The sequence below is a fragment of the Corvus brachyrhynchos genome, unplaced genomic scaffold (assembly GCF_000691975.1).
Source record: "Corvus brachyrhynchos isolate BGI_N302 unplaced genomic scaffold, ASM69197v1 scaffold20, whole genome shotgun sequence".
Taxonomy (NCBI): domain Eukaryota; kingdom Metazoa; phylum Chordata; class Aves; order Passeriformes; family Corvidae; genus Corvus; species Corvus brachyrhynchos.
In genome coordinates this window covers 323,292-343,084 of record NW_008235735.1, presented here as the reverse complement: position 1 = coordinate 343,084, position 19,793 = coordinate 323,292, and the positions used below count along the sequence as shown (strand labels likewise).

Genomic DNA, 19,793 nt, shown 5'->3' with positions numbered 1-19,793 from the left:
CTGTCCTGCCAAAAATGCCTTCAGCGTAGACCAGAACCTGGTATTTGCAATGAATTTATGTGGATGCAAAGCCCAGACAGGAGTTCTAGGCAAGAATATTTCCTAATTATATGGCTTTTTAAAACCTCTCAAGGACTTCCTCAACTATGGTACCATTAGTTAAATCTACAAGTGGCTCAAATTCCCTTCCTGAAGATGCGATGACTCTTTCCTGTCTGCTTATTGCTATCTGTCTACTGACAACTACTTTCCCATTATATACATATTAAAATTAAGAACACACAGGTCTTCCAGTTTTCCTCATGTATGGGCACTTTTTTCCTTAAAACTCATTATTTATACAGCCCACACTATAACTTGTGATCGCGATGCTTGGGGATGGGGAAGAGAGCGTTAAGGTAGAAATAAGTTTGGATGTTCTCATTGTAAACCTGACTTAAAACCCACCCAGAAACCATGGAGAAAACAAGGGGATGGGAGCTTGTCCCTTCTTCACCTCCTGTGATTTAGCAATAGCAGTGTTTACTAGCCTGGAGTCTCCGAGCTATTTAAAGGATCTACAGAGATCCCTAAAAAAACCCAAGCACATCAGGAGGTAGGCTTAGCTTACTGTACAGTCCTTCATATCTAAACCCCAAAAAGCTCACTTACTGAAGGCTACTTTTCTGTCTAAAGGAATCCTGCATGTATAACCATTGCAAAACAAGGCCCTAGAGCCTTACTTATAAACTGTGGCTGAATTATGCGAGTTGTAGCTTCATTTTTAATTCCCTAACTTCATACAAGTCAAACAACTAATACACTAACAAGTGTCCCTTAGTGCTTCTGCTTCCTGCTCATAGCAAAGCACTGTACATCGTTCATTTTATTAGAGTGATAGATAACTTTTAAATATATTTAAATACTTTTACCAGCCCCTGACTTTGCTGTCAGGGGTTTATAATGGAAGGGTTTATAATGGAAGAGATGAAGTACTTTTTTTGGTGGGTTTTGGGGTTTTTTTAAAAATACTGTCTCCAGGAAACACTGGTCTTTGATCCCTGATCCTGAACTTCATGACTAACACTTAGCTAATCAATTAATGAGAAAAAATAACTTCTGGAAAGTATGAGCTAATGTCTGATAAAATTAAACTAAGTAGTGAATATATTAATTTATTTATGCTGGCCTCAAATATATTTGAGAAAAACATGCTAGCCAGATAAATTTATTGCAGCAATCAACAGGCAGGCCTTTAACTGTGGTAATACTGATTTGTACTTAGTTAAGTGGCAAAGCTGAGTTCCACTACACTTTGTGTACTTTCACATGTAGTACGATTTGCCACTTTGTCAGTAAGCAGAATACAACTTTCTTTAATTACATAGATTTTGGATCACTTCATCACATCTCCTGTCTTTTCACTTTGAATTGCCACCTCCTTTATGGCCAGGACTAGGTCATATTGAAGTCAGTTGACTTCTTGTTATTTCTGACACATAACCCCATTCAACTTGGATTTTTAACATAATTATACTTTCTGTCAAAATTAAGGTAACTGACCATATTAAAGAAAAATAGATTTAGAAAAATCAGAGCTGTATTCAGGGTGTCAAATGTTAGAAGTGTAAGTTGTTTCTTTTAGGGAAAAAAAATTACGTATGAAAGCAGTGTATCAAACACTTGCTGCTTTAATATTAGTATGAACATGAAAAGAAGAAGCAGAGTCTCCCCACTCCCGCTTTCCTGCATAGTGACACCTGTTTTCTCTGCTTCTTTACCATTTCATATCTCTGGAAATAAAACGACTAAAAAAAACCTCAACACAAGGCACATTTAAACAAAGTCACTCTATTAGTTAATTGTTAGAGTTCTATAGAGAAAGGGTACTAATCCCAATATTTAGGTTAATGATTATTTTTAAAAAGCTACTTAATAGAAATTTCTTAAACACATTTCTGCAGTACTGATAATCAAAAGACATGAAAGGGCACAGTTTGCTACTGTAGTAAAAATTACTGCATTAAAATCTGGCTAGTTGTTGGGTCTGAGAAGGTAACATTAATCTAGGGAATCATTCAAAGTAGTCAAAGGACATGTTCTTGTTAGGCACCCTTCACCTTTTGGTACTAATGTTTAATCACCAGTTTAAAAGAAAACACAAAGTCACTGCTGGTAAAGTTTGTAGCTGACATAACTAAAGTAGTAAACAATAATAAGGATGGACAACTGATCTACAGAAGTCCCTTGCCCGGTAAGCCTTGCTATTTTGGACAACATATTTCATCACAGCAAAACACAAGGCCAGCCACCAAAGACCCAAACCTAACACTGAGGACACACAGGTAAATAAGGTTCACAGGAATCAGCTTTGAGCCTTGAGGGCCAACAACAGCTCAGATGAGGCTTCAGGAGTCAGACAGGATATTCACCTGAATAGGCTCTTCCAGAGGTGACCCCACAATGAAAGGAACTACTCTGCCTGTATGAGCAAGGGGACTGAAATGGCAGGGAAGAATATTTCCACTACTAAATTGCCATTCCAGTGGTAATATTTCCTGTTCTGCTGTTCAAAAGCTGCTGTCAAACTGAAAAAAGGATCAGTAAATAATTTTGAAAATAACTCACGGTTTGGAAAGCTTGCTTTAAATTCAGAATTTTACTGTGCAAATTATGTGTATTTTAAACCTACATAAATCTTATTTTATTAGATAAAATTTTAGACTAAATGGACTGTGCTTATGCTCATATTGCTCATTTTCTGAGATTGGTTGCTCAGTCAGGCTATACCTGATGCGCAGCACTTAGACACACATCCCAGATAAAGTTGTGTACTCCAAGCTCCAGAATAAACCAAAGTCCAGGATAAGATTAAGATACACATCATCCTTCCCAAAAATCACTGGTAAAACCAAGATGATGAAACATCCTAATAATTTTTTGTTGTGCGATTAGAGAACTGGACTGCAGAGTGTCCTCAAGTCCATTTGCCTCACTTTAAACTACAACTCACTGACCTTGTTACCAGGTTCAACATACCTCAACTCTGATCTGCTTATTATAGGGCTCAGACATACACTCAAAATCATCAGCTGGTCAGCTGAGCCCCAGTTGTTGTCTGTGCATCCACTTGCAGCCACAACAAGTAACAGGTGTATCTACTCCAGCTTTTCAGCTTTATCGGGATAACATTTTTTGAAGCAAATGTCTCTGTTATTCCTGATTTACCATATGTTGCTTCATAGCATGGAACAGTTTTGGGTTGTACAAACTGGAGTGCTTTCAGATTAAATCAAAGGAGATCTAGTTAATTGGGAAGGAGTCTCCAGTTGGATAGGAGAAGGAGACTTGATCTAGTTTAAATTAAAAGCACTACACCATACACAGAATGAGGGCTGGGCACTCCCATTCACTTTCTCTAAAAAATACCCCTTTTGCCCAGACTAACATGAGCACAGCCACTGTGTATCCATCCATTTATTCCTTTTTTACTGGTTAAGAAACTGACTGGAACTGTCATGTGCTGTAGGCATCCATGGCTACTCCAGCCCCAGCAGCATCCCACAGGCACCACCAAAGCTCCTATCCCACATTTTACCCACATACCTGTGTCTTTGGGAGGTGATCTCTCACCAGGCCAGCACAATACCCAGACCTTGCTCACTCACAGTTTCCACCTGAAGTGTTCACAGACCCTTCTGAACAGCCTCTGGACAGCCCCCAGACCCTGCTGCCTCTGAACTGGTGCCAGGGGGTCCTGGATCTTCTGTGGTGCTCAGATAACAGCAAACATCCAGGCTAAGTCCTTCACATAGCAAGTTTCTCCTAAGTTTAATATTTCTGTGGATATGAGGAATTGCTCAGGACTTGACATTTTAATCAGCAAAGGGCACTCCTGATAGTGAGAAATTCTGGATACAGGAGAGGTCTGGAAATAAAAAGAAATTACATACTTCAGGTACATTGAATAATAAAGAGTCCTGACTGAGGGGGAGCAGGAAAGCAATAGAGGCAGCACCAGCTGAAAATGGGGTGGAGCTCTTCGAGGTGCCCAGTAGCAGCTGGTATCTTGACAGGTTCAGCACTAACAGCACCAGCTCAGTTTTCCTATGTTATGCTGGTATTGCAGGCATTACAAAACTAAGAAAATCTTTACGAACATATTATTCTTGTAGTGAGATCCTACTCAAAAATTTTATGCAAAAACCCACTTCTTCTTAAGAAAAACTTCAAGTGCATAGGAGAAACAAGTACCTGAGAAAGCCAGGGCTGCACTATGAAGCAAGAGCAATCACTGGTTTTTTAAGAATCTCTCCTGCTTTACAGCCAAATATGCTTTGCTTTAAGTTCCCAAGAACTGGATAAAGGTTTCTTACTGTCCTCTGTGTGACCAAGTTGTATTTCTGCTAACAAAGACAGCTTTTGTTTCCCAGTGGCCTCCTCAAAGGCTTACTGCCAAAACTGCCTTTGAGAGAAAACTGTCCACTGAATACATTTTACCAGGAAGATCTTTCTTTCCACAAATCTTCTTGGAATTTTGTTGTTGTTGTTCTGGGTGGGTCTTTCTATTTAGTATTTATTTATTTTTATTATTTTTCCCAGAAATCTGAGAAGTCTCTGTTTACATGAGTAAATTATTTATTCTTTTTTGTGGGTTTCCAGTGAAAACAAATAAAGCCAGAAACAATTACAGCTTCCCTGGCAAAGCAGTCTACGTATTGTTGAGTAAGCTGCTGTTATGCTGAGGCTGAAATAACACAAATGATGATGGGATATTCTACCCTAGCAGCAACCTGCCATAATTTATCCCTGAATCTGCCTTGCTGATTTTCTTCTTCTGAGTGCTGTCTTCCTTTTTATTACCCCAACAGAAGCACCAAAAAAACCAAACCAAAACAAAAAAACACCAAAAAAAACCCCACCAAAAAACCAAACCCAAACCAAAAAAAACCAAAAAAACCCCCCCCCCAAAAAAACAATACTGAGGTGATTTTATACAGACATTGTTCAAATTTGGAAGGCTGATTTTTGTATGAAGTTCCAGATATCAGAATTGTGATCTCTCAATAATTCACATGGCAGAAAAATGGACTGAAATGATCTTTTAAGATCTTTGAAAAGAAAATCAATCCCCTTGTCTGTTTTTTTTCTTTTTAATGCTTCTCAAACACTAAATAAAGAAAGAGAAACAAGTGTTCTCACAATCTAGGTATCACATTATACTATTTCAGAGTTCACAGGTTTCTATAATGGATGTTTATAGATTTTCTGAAAAAGGGTCACTCAAAATTCTTCATGGCATCTACATTAAATATTTATGTTCAGGTCTAGGATGTCTTGTAAAATTTTAATAGCATACCCTCCTATTTGAAAAAAGACAGTAACTAAACCTCCACCCAAATCCTAGCTCATTTATGAAGCAAAACCTCTAAACACTGTCTAAAGTGTCATTTCTTCCCAAGGCACAAGGATGTTTATGCTCTTGTCTAAGGGGAGATAAACAGAGCAGCATACCACTCCATATTTGTAAATGTTAACTCTGCAAGGTAGAAACTGGCTTCTGTATGCACCAGGCTGCTGTTCCTTCACTGCTCCAAGAGCCATAATATGACATATGGGAATGTGTAAATCAAAACAGCAGAGATAGATGTGGTGGCCCTGCCACAGAAAAACGTGCAGTCTTACTCTTTGTGCGCCCCATCATCCTGACTCCAAGGAACTTCCTTTCTGAAATGCATCTTAGGTACCAGCCCAGTGGCTTAATAGAAAGTTTGGGACAGTTCCATGAGTCTGTGGGCCAGTTCTACCCTCAAATCTGGAGTATATCAGAAGTAGCTTCCTTACAGTTGGTAGGGACTGGCTCTGCCACTGTGAGTGTGGTAGAACTATGCTACTTCTTTAAAAATTTTCAAGAAAACACTATGAGAATTAACAAGGATAACACATTGAATCAACAACTGGATATGGTATAAGGCCAAAGTACTCACACCAACAGGTAGCAGATTGAGATCAAAGAATCCAAGGCCAGCCCTTTTATGTGTATGTGTCATTCTAAAATAGACTCCTGCAAGAATCCTGGTTAATATAACACACTCTTTGCCAAATACATACTTTAAAAATAGCAGTCAACTGTACGACATACCTTGAGTGGTGTTAGAGCTGTCTAAGTTTTGTTATACAAAGACTGTGAGAAGTTACAACACACTGCCAGTGGAAAAAGAAGAGAAACAGCAAAAACTGAGCTGCAGAGGATTCTTGAATGAGAACTTAACAGGGAGGGTTAGACCGTAACAGGCATGCCTTAACTTTAATAAATCAGGGCACTTACTCACATGACTAAACATGGATTTAGGATCTCCAGGGATGCAGATGTTTATAGTTTGGGGACTAAAGCTTCAGTTGGGCATCTAAGGAAATGTAGATATTGACACTCTGCCCAGATAGGCCTGAATTTACACACTCTTCTTTTACAATCTCAGTGCAGATTTCAGCTTTTAGTAGTCTTCATTTTCAGAGAAACTAATGAGAGTTTTTTGCATTTCTGCTCAACTGTGATCAATTGATTGTTGTCTGTACTAAACTTCTGCGTCTCCCAGTTTTAAAAGAATCAATCCAGCCTGTTTGACATCTAGCTCACAAGTTCATTAAAGCAGAAGGTTTTGTATTTTACTGACCAGAACAATATTAACCTCAACTGAGACAGGTTATTAATTTGTGTTACCACCAATTTGTTTATGATCAATATTACTGATCCTTTTGTACAGACAAAAGCATGCTGAGGACATGGTTACTGCTGTTCTCAGACAAACATTAATTGTGTAATTTGGAATTTGTTTTTGACTCATTGTAGGTTCGCAGCAAAAGCAAAGCAGCCAAGGCTGGACTGTGCGAGGGGGATGAGGTGGTGTCTATCAATGGCAAGCCTTGTGGAGACCTAACCTATGCTGAGGTCATCGTTCTGATGGAAAGCCTGACTGACGTCCTGCAGATGCTTGTCAAGAGGTACAGGAATGCACAGGATGCTTTGGTGCAATTCAGTGAATCACCTGGAAAATGTTGGCTTTGAACACACTCCTTTTGCAGCCTTATACTGAGAGGTTCTGATAGTCCTGTTGTTAGTGTCTGTAACGCTGCTAGGATGGAAAAGGGAGGGAAGACAGAGAATTTGAGCTGAAGGAATTAATGTATATACTTTGAACAGCAGCGGTCAGGCACAGAATTAATAGTACAGTCTCCAAATATAAGTATTAATACTTGCAAGGTGTTCACTACCATATATGCATATTGCAGAGCCTTGAGTTCAGTTATTCTCTCCACCCCTTTGAAGCAGTGAAGTGCTGTTATTCCCCATAGATATGGAAGTGAGGCTTACAAAAAACAAAGGCTTTATACATGGACAAACTGTGTTACACAGATATGCCTCGATGATGACATGGCAAATGGTCTTCTTGGGTGGCAAAATGCGTTAGTAGTCAGGAGGAGGAGAGGGCCTGGAAGTCACGAATTCTATTTCTGTAGCTGTTATCACCTCACTCGATGAGGTGGGGGAAGTCACAGCTCTCTGGGTTTCAGTTTCTGCCTTTGTAAAATAGTGAGAGGGAATTTCAGTTTTCTTTGAAAATGCTTTGAGTTTCTTAGAGCAGAGAAGCTTCATGCAAACTTGCAAGCAGGCCAGCTCACTGAACATCAGTCTATTCCAATGCCTGCTCTGTAATTGCCATCAGTGTAATAAATGCAACCTGAGTTCAGAGCCACCTACAGTAAAGCACATTCTCCCCAGACAGTGAATTCAGACAGGATGAACTCTGAATTGGCTTCAGTGGGGGTAAGAAGAGGAAGAAAAAGTCTTGAAACTCCCACACTCCTTGTAAGGACTTAAGGCTTCCCCCAGAGCTACTGCAGCTCCCTCTCACAGGCAGGACCAGGAAAGGATCAGGATTCGCCATGACAGCTAACAGAGCAGCGTCCCTGAAAAGGATGAAAACAGGCACTTGTTTCTGGCTACCAGGGATGTCTACACAGCATGTGAAATTCCTCATGGTTCCTGCAACCTGCACAAAGGAGCTTTCTTCAAGTGCCTAGCAGGTCAAAGTAACAATCTACCTTCAAAACAAGATGCTCTCAAGGAGTGCTTATTTTAACAGACATTTTGCATGGCCTGTCTGTTCAGGCTGTTTGGGGCTGAGTAATGGATTAGTGTGACAGGATCAGGGGGACGATGGTAACTGAGGATTAGAGCTTACCTCCCCCAGAGTGCACAGCTCTTGCTCCTGGCTCAACAGGGGACCAGCTGAGTGTTCCTCATGTGACAGCTGCATTCTTCTGTTTTTAATTCATAATGTGACTATTGGAACTGCACTTTGTGGCTGACCAGCTGTCTTCTCTTCAGCCATAGAAATAGCTCCACATACTTTGACTCCTGCCTGTTGCTGTTCCATAACTGATATTTCAGTTGTCTGAAGGCCACAGGATGCTGCAGCTGAAAGGGACTCTCCATTGCCCCCGCTTGAATATGTGGTGAACATTCAAGGCATGTCCTGAAAATCAGAACCAAAACAGAGTGTTTAGACCACATAATTCAGTGTTTCATGGAATGAAACCATTCAGAAATTTTAAGAAAATTGCAGTTGCTCAGCACTCTGAAAGTGACTAAAATGTTCTAAAGAAACTCACTGTAAGAATTTTTAAATTTCTTCTCATCAGCTCATCTCTCCCAAATCCCAGACCCTGCTGTCAGTATCTTCCCAGGTATGGGAGAATAGACTGAAACACTTCTCTTGCCCTCCCACCTCGTTTGTGGGTACTATCCCTCTCAGCACTACCCCCAGAAGGATTTTTCAGGAAGTGTCTTAGCATCCTTTGAGAGCAATGAGAAGCAAATCCTTCCTCTCCTGACTAGCCACTTCTTAGCAGACACCTCAAGAAAATGCTGGAAATCATGAGGAAAGAATAATTAAAGTGGTATTCCACTGGTGATCTTTTCACCTAAGTATCTTTTGTTAGCAGGGAAGAATAATTTCCATTGGGAAGCTCCTGGCTGTTCCTGAACTTTTTGCACGAAGGATGCGATTTTCTCAGGCACTAATTGTTGACCTAATTCTGCTCTTACAACTCTTACTGGGAGGAAAATTGGGCTTTTAAAGTAGTTTTTAAAATGCTACTTGGTCTTTGATGTCTACCAAAGTTTTCCCAATGCCCTGTAAGCCACAGCAAGTTATTGACCAGCAGCAGTGCCCAGAAAATGCTCAGTTTACAGGATGAGAGGAAAGCAACACCCTGCAGGGCGGGCACTCCCAGATGCCATGTGGGGGAGCATCTCACTGACCTTCCCGGCAAATGCTGAGCAGATGGATCTGGGAAACATGGAGAGAGGGGACAGACACTGAAACGCCAGCCTGCCCTCCTCACATCAGTGTTAGCAGCTCCTGGGCTACTGCTGAGTCTGGAGAGAACCTTTCTAGGGGGAAGAAGGGAGTGCTCAGTGCACGCCAGCATGAAATGCACCATGTAGGGAGGAAAACATGAGCCTCCGACAAACCCTGCCACACTGACTCCATGAGTTCTGCTTCCTTCCTGGAATTACACCAGGGCTGTTGTTCCTGCAGGGAGCTGGAAAGGCCCGAAACAAAAACAAAAATTTCACAAAACAGAATATGAAATGACAAAAAGGAAATCATACCCAGTATTCTGCCTTTTGACAGAGGATACACATTTATGTCTATATAGAGTAGAAGTATATCCATACATAGCAAGGGCCTTTTAAGGCGGAAATCTTTCTCTTCCACACAGACAATCACTCAGCTACCAATAAAGGCTAACATTTAGCTGGCCCAGCCCCCAGTCCATATCTTACAAGGAAATGTTTACAGATTTCTGTAATCTATCTCTGCTTGAGAGCAGTACAATTGATCATCCAAATAGCATCATACGATGGGATCCAGCAGCATTCACGAGGAGCTCCCTAAATTAAAATCTGTCTGACCTTCACAAAGCCCCATATGTGATGAAATGGATGTTACTCATTTTGTGTTATTTGAGGCAGACCCAGACTGCCACAGGCAGTAAGCTGCATGCCTAAAAAGCAAGTGATATTGAAGTTTCTTCAGCGCACTGACAGATTTGTTCCTTCTGCTGCTTCTTCCAACCTTTATTTCTAAGGGGTTCCAAAGTTTTAGAATAGCCAGGGCTGCTGTTGATTTCAAAAATCTCCATAGTACTTGATATTAATACTTTACTGGCGACACCTACCACTTCCCTCATTTGAAAAAGTGCTTTGCTACCTTCTAGCAAATAGAAACTCTTAATAACATGCTGCAGCCTTGCTGTACAGACAAGGTTTCTCCTCAAATTAATAGTAGGCAGTATGGTCCAGAGTACTGAAAGAAGGAGCTAAAGAGTATACCAGGTGTCCTTAACACCAGTAAAACAGCCTAACTGAGCCAGAGGACTTAATAGTTTAGAAAAATGAGCTACGCTGAAATATAGTGTAGGTTTCACAAATAAAAATAACATTTTCCAGTTAGAAATAATATATTTTTAAACAAGTAGGAAATACTATATAGGTTCACTGCCCTTTTATGCTGGATCACTGGAATAGGCCCAGAATATTTTAATTAATCCATGATACATAAGGATGATGATCCTCACAGGAATTCTTTGAATGTGTATTTCAAGTATTTATTTCCCTCCCTCTGATCCTTATCCAGTACTTCTCTATTCCTTAGAGAGTGAATGATTTGGGACAGGAACCACATGTAAGGATGGTGCCTAAAACAGTAGCAGTAGTGGCTACAGAGCCAAAAATTAACCACTCCTCTGGTGTCATGCAAAGTTAATTTTCTCGCGGACATGTGAAATATGAAGAAGTATTGTCTCAAAAGCCTCAGCAGCATTTCTCTGGAAACCCTATGACAGAAATGTGTCTGTGAAAGCACACTGATGTTAAGAATGATACAGTTCCACATTTCAGGTTAGTAGTGGGGTCATGGTTCTACCAGTGTTGTGTAATTTCCCTCTTACTGAACTGCTAAGTTGAAGAATTTTGAAAGATACAAATATGCTTCTATTTAAGACCTCTGCATTGTGGAAAAACTCTTTTATTTAAATGGATCTGCTAGAAGGTACCACAATTAATTAGGGTGGGGAAATGCTATGCAGAAATTGCCTTTGTAACTGTCTATTTACAATGGCTGTGCTTACAGCAGCTTAATTTCTTGAATTGTTTATGTATGTGCAGATCCTCCAGTGGAATAAATGACACCTTGAGTGCTGAAAGAGAAAATGGGAAGCACAAGAGCATAAAAACTGAGGACTATAGGGAGAACACCACACTGCAAATGAACACAGCGCAAGAGATACCCCATGGAGATTTGTGCATCACAGAGATTTACAGTGGGACTCACCACGGAGCAGCAGAAAGCAACACACACTTTTCTGAAACAAAGCAAGAGACCACACAAAGCCACAGAATTCCTCCTAAAGTGATAGGAACCCCCAAGGTGCTTGTGACAGATGAGGCTGCTTTCAGAGGGACGGCAGAAGAAAGGCCAGGTGCTATGGTTGAGCTGCAGTTGTCCCTCTCAAATGACGTGCACAAGGCCACCAATGCTCCTGCTGTGACTCTGTTGGGGGCAGAAAAGTGCCCCCCTCCAGGCAAAGGACCCGGTGCACCACAGGACGGGAGCAGCCCCCTCATCGCAGTTCCCCTGGGTGTGAAGGAGGGCAACATCCAGTGGTCAAACAAAGTAGTCCAGTTTTCTAGCAGCAAAGAGGTCAAGAGGATCCAAGGTGCAGTTCCATCTATCCCCAGGGTGGAGGTGATCCTAGACTGCTCAGACAGGGAGAAGGAAACACCCAGGTCTCAGTCTGAAAGGGGGTGTGTTGATTCTCAAGTAGAAGGAGGGCAGTCAGAAGCACCTCCTTCCCTCCTCTCCTTTGCAATCTCACCAGAAGCCACAGAGCAGGGAGAAGACAGCAAGCACTCGGAAAAGGATCACAGACCTCTCAAGCACAGGGCAAGGCACGCAAGTGAGTATATCCCATCTAATCATTTGCACTGCCTGAGGGCATGTTTTGTAGCTTTAGACATAATTTCAGGGTTTAGAATGCATTAGAAAAAAAAAGTTTAGAGATTTTTTCTGCAGTTTCCTAACTTTCCCTCTCTCTTTTTCTTTCAAATGGTGTTTCTGTTCTTGCTTTATATATTTTTTCAGGGTAATACAATGCTCCTGGTGATGAGCCAAGAGTGTACCCATGCCTTAACTGTGCTGAATAACTTTGCTTAGTAGACTAACACTTTGAAATTAACTCATGACTTGGTCCAACTAAAAATACTTACATCTCCAGAAAGGGCTGAACTCTGCTGGTCTTCTAATGCATATACAGTGGCAATCTGTAAAATATTAACAAAAAGAGCAAGTTGCTTGCACATGTCTAAGTGAATCCTGTGGATTTCTCCTTTTATAGCAAAAACTTTGCGTTGTCATTTGCATCATCTAAAACCAAAGCCATGCCACTGCTTTGAAAAGTTAACAAAAAAGTCTAGCAGCAAAGCTTGATGTTGCCTGCAGAAGAGATTTTGACAGACACCAGCATGTGTATAACTGTTACATGATCCTTTTGGTTTTGTCAGCCTTCCCTAGACTGTAAAGTGAACATGTTATTTCTCCTGACTCCCAGACCCAGAGGTCAGCTTCAAAATGTGTCCAAGAAGTTTACATGGAAGCAAACTTGCCACTGGAGCCAATATTGATTAACTGGGTGTATATATGCATTATTAATTAATTAATCTATTTATTTCTTTGTTATTTTATTCATCTGGGACCTTTCTATTGGTTGCTTGCTCCTTCCCAACAATGTGAAGAATCCTGTCTGGGGATTTAGTAGCAGTATGCCAAAGGTGCTTGAATGTGTGCAGTGAGATACTGTAGCGACAAACTATTTCATATGCAGCGCTGGAACTCCTCTGCTAACCCACTGCTAATTCCTCTGGAAGTGTATTTTTAGCATGATAACCATTTGTGTCTCATTGGCAAGTGGATTAGGCAGTTACTTATGCCTAAGTGTCTGTATGCAACCCACATATTTTGGGCATATTAAATGAAGTATGAAAGAAAAGTGCACATGCGTCACATTTTGGCTGCGAAGTCAGAACCAACTGTGGGACTGTGCCTGCATTTCCTAGAGAATTACTTGCAGTGCCTGTCTTAAAAGGCAAAAGTATGAACTACTTTTCACATGATAAACTCTTCTTTCAAGTACAATACAGATCCTGTCCTTTTCCCATGTAAACTATGACAATCTCATGTCTTCTAAACTAGTGGCAGGTCATTATCCTTAGGAACCACTGATTTACTATGTAAATTTATTATTATTATTATTATTAATTAATATTACTATAAAATCCTATCTACACATTAGAACAAGTGAATTGCCAAGCATAGGGAATACTCTGTGTGCAGCAAATACTATGCATGCTTTCTGCAAAAATAGAAGTTATAATGCAGCATTTAAGTCTGAACTAGAGCAGAACTTTTATTATAGGTGCTTGATCCCTTGAGCAGATTATTTTTTTGTAAATAATACTCAGACTATATTTACATGAACAGGTAGCACTCTAACAGCAAAGCCCATAGTTTTGGAAAATACCTTCAGTGAATGTTGTAAGGAATTGGAACAGGACTGAGCCAAGGATTTTGTGATTTGGCTCTCCACCAATATGACAAATTCCTGGTTTGGGTACCATGCTCTTTTCTCTTTTATAGATTCTTGTGAGAACCATTCATCCAATTGTGCTGTCATCTGGCACAACAGCAAAACTCCAATTGTCATTAATAGAAGCATCAGACTCCATCTACTGACATGGCTAAAAGGATCATGACTAGAAAACACATGGCATGGCTTTCTTTAATAAGTTTGGTTTATTTATGCCAGAAAAAGATACTAAATAATTTACTGTTCTATTTTCTTTTACCAGAGGCATGCTTTTTCCTTGCAACTATTGATTTAGTCAGGAATAGCTTTAAATTCCAGGCTTTTTGAAGGAAGGAGCTATTGGAGGCTGTCATTCATGAGATTCAGTGGCAGAGTATGAGGAAGGGAAAGCAGCAGGGACACCACCTGACTAGTGTTGCCCCATGAGACACATGCTCCATGTCCCATTACAAAGAAGCAGTCACACTGATGTCCAGCACATCCATTAGCTTTGCAGCTATATCAGTTCCTCTTCCACATGACCTGATGAAAACCAGTAGTTTATGGTTTCAGAAATATTGCCATTGATAATCTAGTGAGTACCCTTGAGAAGTTAGTTGAGTCTCCTTGATTCTGTTCTTAAATGTGTATTCACTCTTGCCACGGTTCCAAAATAAATATTCTGTATATGCTGTATCTTATAAAACTTTGGATTTCAGGCAAGTAATGCTTGCTAAAAGACTGAAACCTGCTTTCACTGAGTACCATGGGCAAACTCCCACATCTTCCAAGGGGCTGAAAGCTAATGCTAATATTTTCTGTGTATGTCTTTCTGCATGTATACTTGCTTTTAAATAGCTAATACATAATAGCATACTGACTTTTAGCAAGTTTGCAATCTATAGGTGTAAAATAAACACCTGAATGGCAGAAGCTGCTACCAGAGTCAGAGAGAATATGCTCAGTTTCATTAGGTCTCAGATATCAAGCAGTCATGGGCCTGGCTGGCAGGGACTGGCTGCTGTAAGCCTAGGAACTGTGGTCAAATACTTAGAAAATACCAGATCAGAAACTGAATAAATACGAAAATATCACCTGCCTGTTGGTGCTGGGAATAAAAATTAAGAATGCTGGAAATAAAGATACACGTAATGTTCTTGTTGAACTAAGAGAGTCCTAAAGAAAGTGATGTAGCCTTTGAACCTGCATGGGTGCGTCTCTAAGGAATGCTGGATATGGAATTTACAACACAGCTGATACTGGGAGAAAAACTGGAGTAGAGTGAAATTTCCATAGGAAAGCAAAGAAATGCTTTAATATGGGAAAAGGAGGGACTGGATAAATTTCAGTACAGAAAAATTCATTTGTTAGTCTCCTTGTAATTTTGTGGGCCGCATGAATTTAATGCGCAATTTGATTCTTTCCACAGGGCTCCGACGAAGTGAGAGCCTGTCGGAGAAGCAGGTCAAAGAAGCCAAATCTAAATGTAAGAGTATTGCACTGCTGCTGACAGCAGCTCCCAACCCCAATTCCAAGGGGGTGTTGATGTTCAAGAAGCGCCGCCAAAGGGCGAGGAAATACACTTTAGTCAGCTACGGGACTGGGGAGTTAGAACGTTACGAGGACGAGGGGGAAGAGGGTGAAGGTGAAGAGGGGGACAAGGAAAACACCTTCGAGGTGAGTTTGCTTGCAACGAGTGAGTCGGAAATAGATGAAGATTTTTTCTCTGACATTGACAAGGACGGGAAGATCGTGACATTTGACTGGGACAGCGGTCTGCTCGAGGTGGAAAAGAAGACAAAAAGTGGAGAGGAGATGCAGACACTTGCAGACAGCACAGGGAAAGGGGCCCTCATGTTTGCCAAGAGGCGGCAGAGGATGGATCAGATTACAGCAGAGCAAGAGGAGATGAAGGCAAACACAGTGCAGACAGAGGAGCACAGGGAAACCACCATGACGGAGAACTTCCAGAAAGTGAGCTCTTCTGTCTATCAATCAAAAGAGGAGGAAATGTCAAGACAGCAGACCTGTGTGAGCAAAAGCTACACAGATGTGAGCCAGAATCACAAAGTGGTACAACAAAATGGCTTTGGCTTAGCACCTGGCACAAACCTCTCTTTTCAGTCCTCTGGAGCTCAAAAAGCAGCATCTTTGAATAAAACAGCAAAGCCCTTCCCTTCCGGGGTTCAAAACCGAGCAGCTGCACCATTTTCACCTGTAAGAAATGTCACCAGTCCCCTTTCAGATGCAGCAGCACCGCCTCCTTACTGCTCTGTCAGCCCACCAGCTGAGGCTTTCTACAGACCTGTCTCAGCTCCTGTGGCCAGCAAGGCTGCCCCGGCCGCGTGGGCAGCCACCGAGCCCACAGAACACATCGCGTCCAGGGATGAAAGGATTGCTGTGCCAGCCAAAAGAACTGGGATACTGCAAGAGGCAAAGAGAAGAAGCACTTCCAAACCTATGTTCAATTTCAAAGATGCACCCAAAGTAAGTCCTAATCCTGCCCTGTTGTCCCTTGTACACAATGCAGAGGGCAAAAAAGGTACCGGAGCTGGTTTTGAGTCAGGACCTGAAGAAGACTACCTCAGTTTGGGAGCAGAAGCTTGCAATTTCATGCAGACTCAAGCATCTAAACAAAAGGCCCCTCCTCCTGTTGCTCCAAAGCCTTCACTCAAGGTGTCTCCTTCTGCTGGTGCTCCAGTCTCACCAGTCTGGTCACCTTCAGCTGCAGCGTCCAACAAGCCTCCTTCTTTCCCAGCACCAGTCTCACCTCAGGCAGCATATCCTGCACCACCCAAATCTCCACAGTATCCTCATTCTCCTATCCATCCCCCAAGCACTCTTAACCTTGCTGGTCCTTTCAAAGGGCCTCAGGCCAACCTGGCGAGTCCAAACCTTGCCCCCAAGTCAACACCAGTCACCCCAAGTGCTGGAGAAACAAAGCCTCCCTTCGAGATGCCACCAGCTATGAGTGGGAAAGGAGCACAGCTGTTTGCCAGGAGGCATTCCCGAATGGAGAAGTATGTGGTAGATTCAGAGACTGTGCAGGCAAACATGGCACGAGCCTCATCTCCAACTCCATCTTTACCAGCTTCTTGGAAATACTCATCTAATGTCCGAGCACCTCCACCCGTTGCTTATAATCCCATCCACTGCCCATCTTACCCTCCTGCTGCTACCAAGCCTTCCTCTAAGGCTGCTGCTGCTACCAAAAGCACAAAAAGAAAGCCTAAGAAAGGTCTCAATGCTTTGGATATTATGAAACATCAACCTTATCAACTCGATCCATCTTTATTTACTTTCCAACCACCTAAGGAAAGCCTTGCTATGAAGCAGACATCGAAGCTGTCCACTTCAAAGCAAACACTGCCTTTACCTACCTACCTTCCACCTGGTGCTGGATCTCCTACAAGGGCCCGGCCTTCTTCGGTGTACTCCGTGCCAGCCTACGGTTCCCAGCCTTTGTTCTCGTCAAATGCCTCTCTCCCAGGAAATGAATCATATTCACCCACAGGCTACTCCGCGTTTTCTAAGCCAGAAACCACCACATCCTCTTTGTTTACTGCTCCGAGGCCAAAATTTTCAGCCAAGAAAGCTGGCGTCACTGCACAGGTGTGGAAGCCATCGGTTATTCAAGAGTAAACCTGGTAGCTGAAACTTAGTGTCCATTTTGCTTGCACTCACGGGTTTGCAGTGGTCACCTGGCGCACAGACTGTGCCAGTGCTATTCCTTAGCTTACTTAAGAATGTCAGATGTATCACCTCAAATCTGGGTCCAAAATATTTGAACTTTTTAAAGGAAACAAAACAGATAAAAAATTTAGCACATTTATGCATTTTATCAGGTGCTTTATAGACATGACATCCTGAAATGGAGAGGTACCATTGCGTGAAGTGAGCAGGACACTAGGTTTTTGCTTTAGGACTACAATAACAGAAACAGTAAGCAATATTCCTGGTATGTCAAATTAATAGAGAACACCTTTCTTCCTGTCCCTCTCCCCAGCTGTGTTCTAATTACCTAGGGATTTGAGGACTTTGGTGGTTGTTTTTTTAAAAGAAGTGCCTTATTAACTAATAGTAATATGTATTATTAACATAGCGAAAAATAGACACAGTGGTAGACTCTGACTGATCACTAGCAGAACACAACTGGATAGACCTTTGGCTTGCACAGAGCCCCGTTGAATTCACTCAGAATCTGTCCTGGCTCAAAGGTCCTTCCACAGGAATCTGATTGATCAGCCAGGGGCTTAGCTTGTAAGCTATGTGGATCAGCTGTGATCCAAAATCATGAATTGCCTCTGTGATTTCACAGAGAATGTGCTATAAGAGATGCTGGAGTGTTATGAAGACTAAAAAGAGGTGGAAAGACAGCCGGAAAAATTGTTAAAAATTTCCCATTTTGGGGAAATTTCACATCCCACGTGCAGGCATACTTTTAGCCAGAGTTTGCCTTGAACCCAGCAAGTATGAGAGAAGCCTGTAAATCAAAATTATTGAGCAGTCAGAGAGGTGAGCAGGGTTTTGCAGCTGCAATGTAATGCACCAGTTTCTTGTGAAAGCACAGTGACTGAAAACTGGAGGGCTACCTATAGTGTAGAGTGCTGATTCTTGCTCCCAGAGTACTCTGTGCCACAGAAATTACCAGTAAATCATGATTATGACCATGTCTTCCTACTGGTCTCTTGTACACACTTTATTATTTTCACTTGGGCCTCTACAATGCTTCTTCCCACTTTAAATCTTTTTACTCTGGTCTTACACTTTTACTTGTCGTATTGGGGACTAAGGATTGAAATACTGCTACTGTGGAAAATTCTTCAGAGCCTGTGGTCTTGAAATGTACTGCATAATCCTGCAGGGAATACAGAGCTTTGCTGAAATCAAGGGGCTATATTTGAGTAGTTTAGCTTGTCTTTCATCAGCATCAGTGGTGCTAGGGCTGAAACAAGGTACTGTTTCTCTCAACTAAGGGAATCAAAATCCATCCCAGGTGTGAAGCTAAAGATTAAAGCATAACTCTGTGAATAAAGATGGCAGAATCTGTTGATACATTTGTTTAAACTATCATTCAGCTAGTTACAGACCAGATTATGACCTTGCATATCATAGCAGGGTTTGTAGAACTATCTATCTCGATAAAGAAAACATTCCTGAGTATGAACAAAATCTCCATAGTTTGGTCCCATGACGGTAACTCAAACTGCAGTCAAAGGTGAGAAGGATGCATTTGGTTGCACATGCAGAAAGCAGGCTGAACTCAAAACTCTAATCAAGCCAATAAAAAACACTCCTCTGAATTTCAGACCTCCAAAATTGCACTCTCCCCTTTAAATTTTAGATTGGGATACTGACTGCTTTAGAAGAAAATGACCAAGGGATCCATCTCCCCCTTAAAATTCAGAAAAGTGATAGGAGATTCAGGGAGAAAAAGCCTGGAAAACTCAAGAAATATTTATACTGCCTTTACCTGGAAATAGAAAATAGCAATATTTTAGTCCTTTGGAGATCTCCCTTCTACCTTTTTTTCCACTGTCAATATCTGTGCTTTTCTTCTATCATTAAACTTGTCCCTTTCCTCTCTGCCTGTTTGTGGCTTTTTTCTTTGGTTTGGCTGCTATTTTTTTGTTTCACTTCCACATACAGACTTCCAGTATGTTTTTGGGGGAAGTCTATTCCCTATGCTAGCCTGATAATATGAAATCTCCTCCCTGCCCTTCCTCTCTCCTTTCCCCTTCCCTTTCCTCCCTCCTTTCTCCCCCTCTTTCCAAGTTCAATCTGGAGTTGCACACACTGTTTTAGGTAGACTTTAAGACACCAGTATGTACTCAGAATAAAGATACCCACCAAAGGTAAGTAGTGCTGTGATAGACAAAGAAATCCAATCAGCCTCATACTGCCATGTTTTTGCTTAGTCTCCTCCTGTAAAGCAAATCTGTAAGTTATAATCACACTTCTGTACTTGTTCATCCCCAAAAGAATATTTCCTTAATGAGGAGATTTATAGCAGCTTTGTCCTTCCACCACGAGTGTTGATATTGATGCCTGTGGCTACAAAACACAGGAGCTTACAAAGTGCATCTATGATGAAAATGGGAATTTTGATCACATTTGGATTC

General features: G+C 41.5%; 1 protein-coding gene and 1 long non-coding RNA gene across 3 annotated transcripts in view; one reads left to right on the top strand and one right to left on the bottom strand.

Annotated features, from left to right (window-relative positions):
* The window catches only part of LOC108446261, a 57,561-nt gene extending 45,068 nt beyond the window's left edge, over positions 1-12,493 (bottom strand). The window contains exons 1-2 of the long non-coding RNA XR_001861409.1: positions 12,317-12,493; positions 8,223-8,516 (exon numbers count right to left, since the gene is read on the bottom strand). This is a non-coding gene — a long non-coding RNA (uncharacterized LOC108446261). The remainder of the gene's footprint in view (positions 1-8,222; positions 8,517-12,316) is intronic.
* The window catches only part of SYNPO2 (synaptopodin 2), a 79,188-nt gene that overhangs the window by 45,379 nt on the left and 14,016 nt on the right, over positions 1-19,793 (top strand). For both annotated transcript variants that reach the window (XM_008632608.2, XM_008632678.2), the window contains exons 2-4: positions 6,830-6,981; positions 11,216-12,006; positions 15,101-17,283. In XM_008632608.2, the coding sequence (XP_008630830.2) occupies positions 6,830-6,981; positions 11,216-12,006; positions 15,101-17,283 (3,126 nt within the window). The remainder of the gene's footprint in view (positions 1-6,829; positions 6,982-11,215; positions 12,007-15,100; positions 17,284-19,793) is intronic.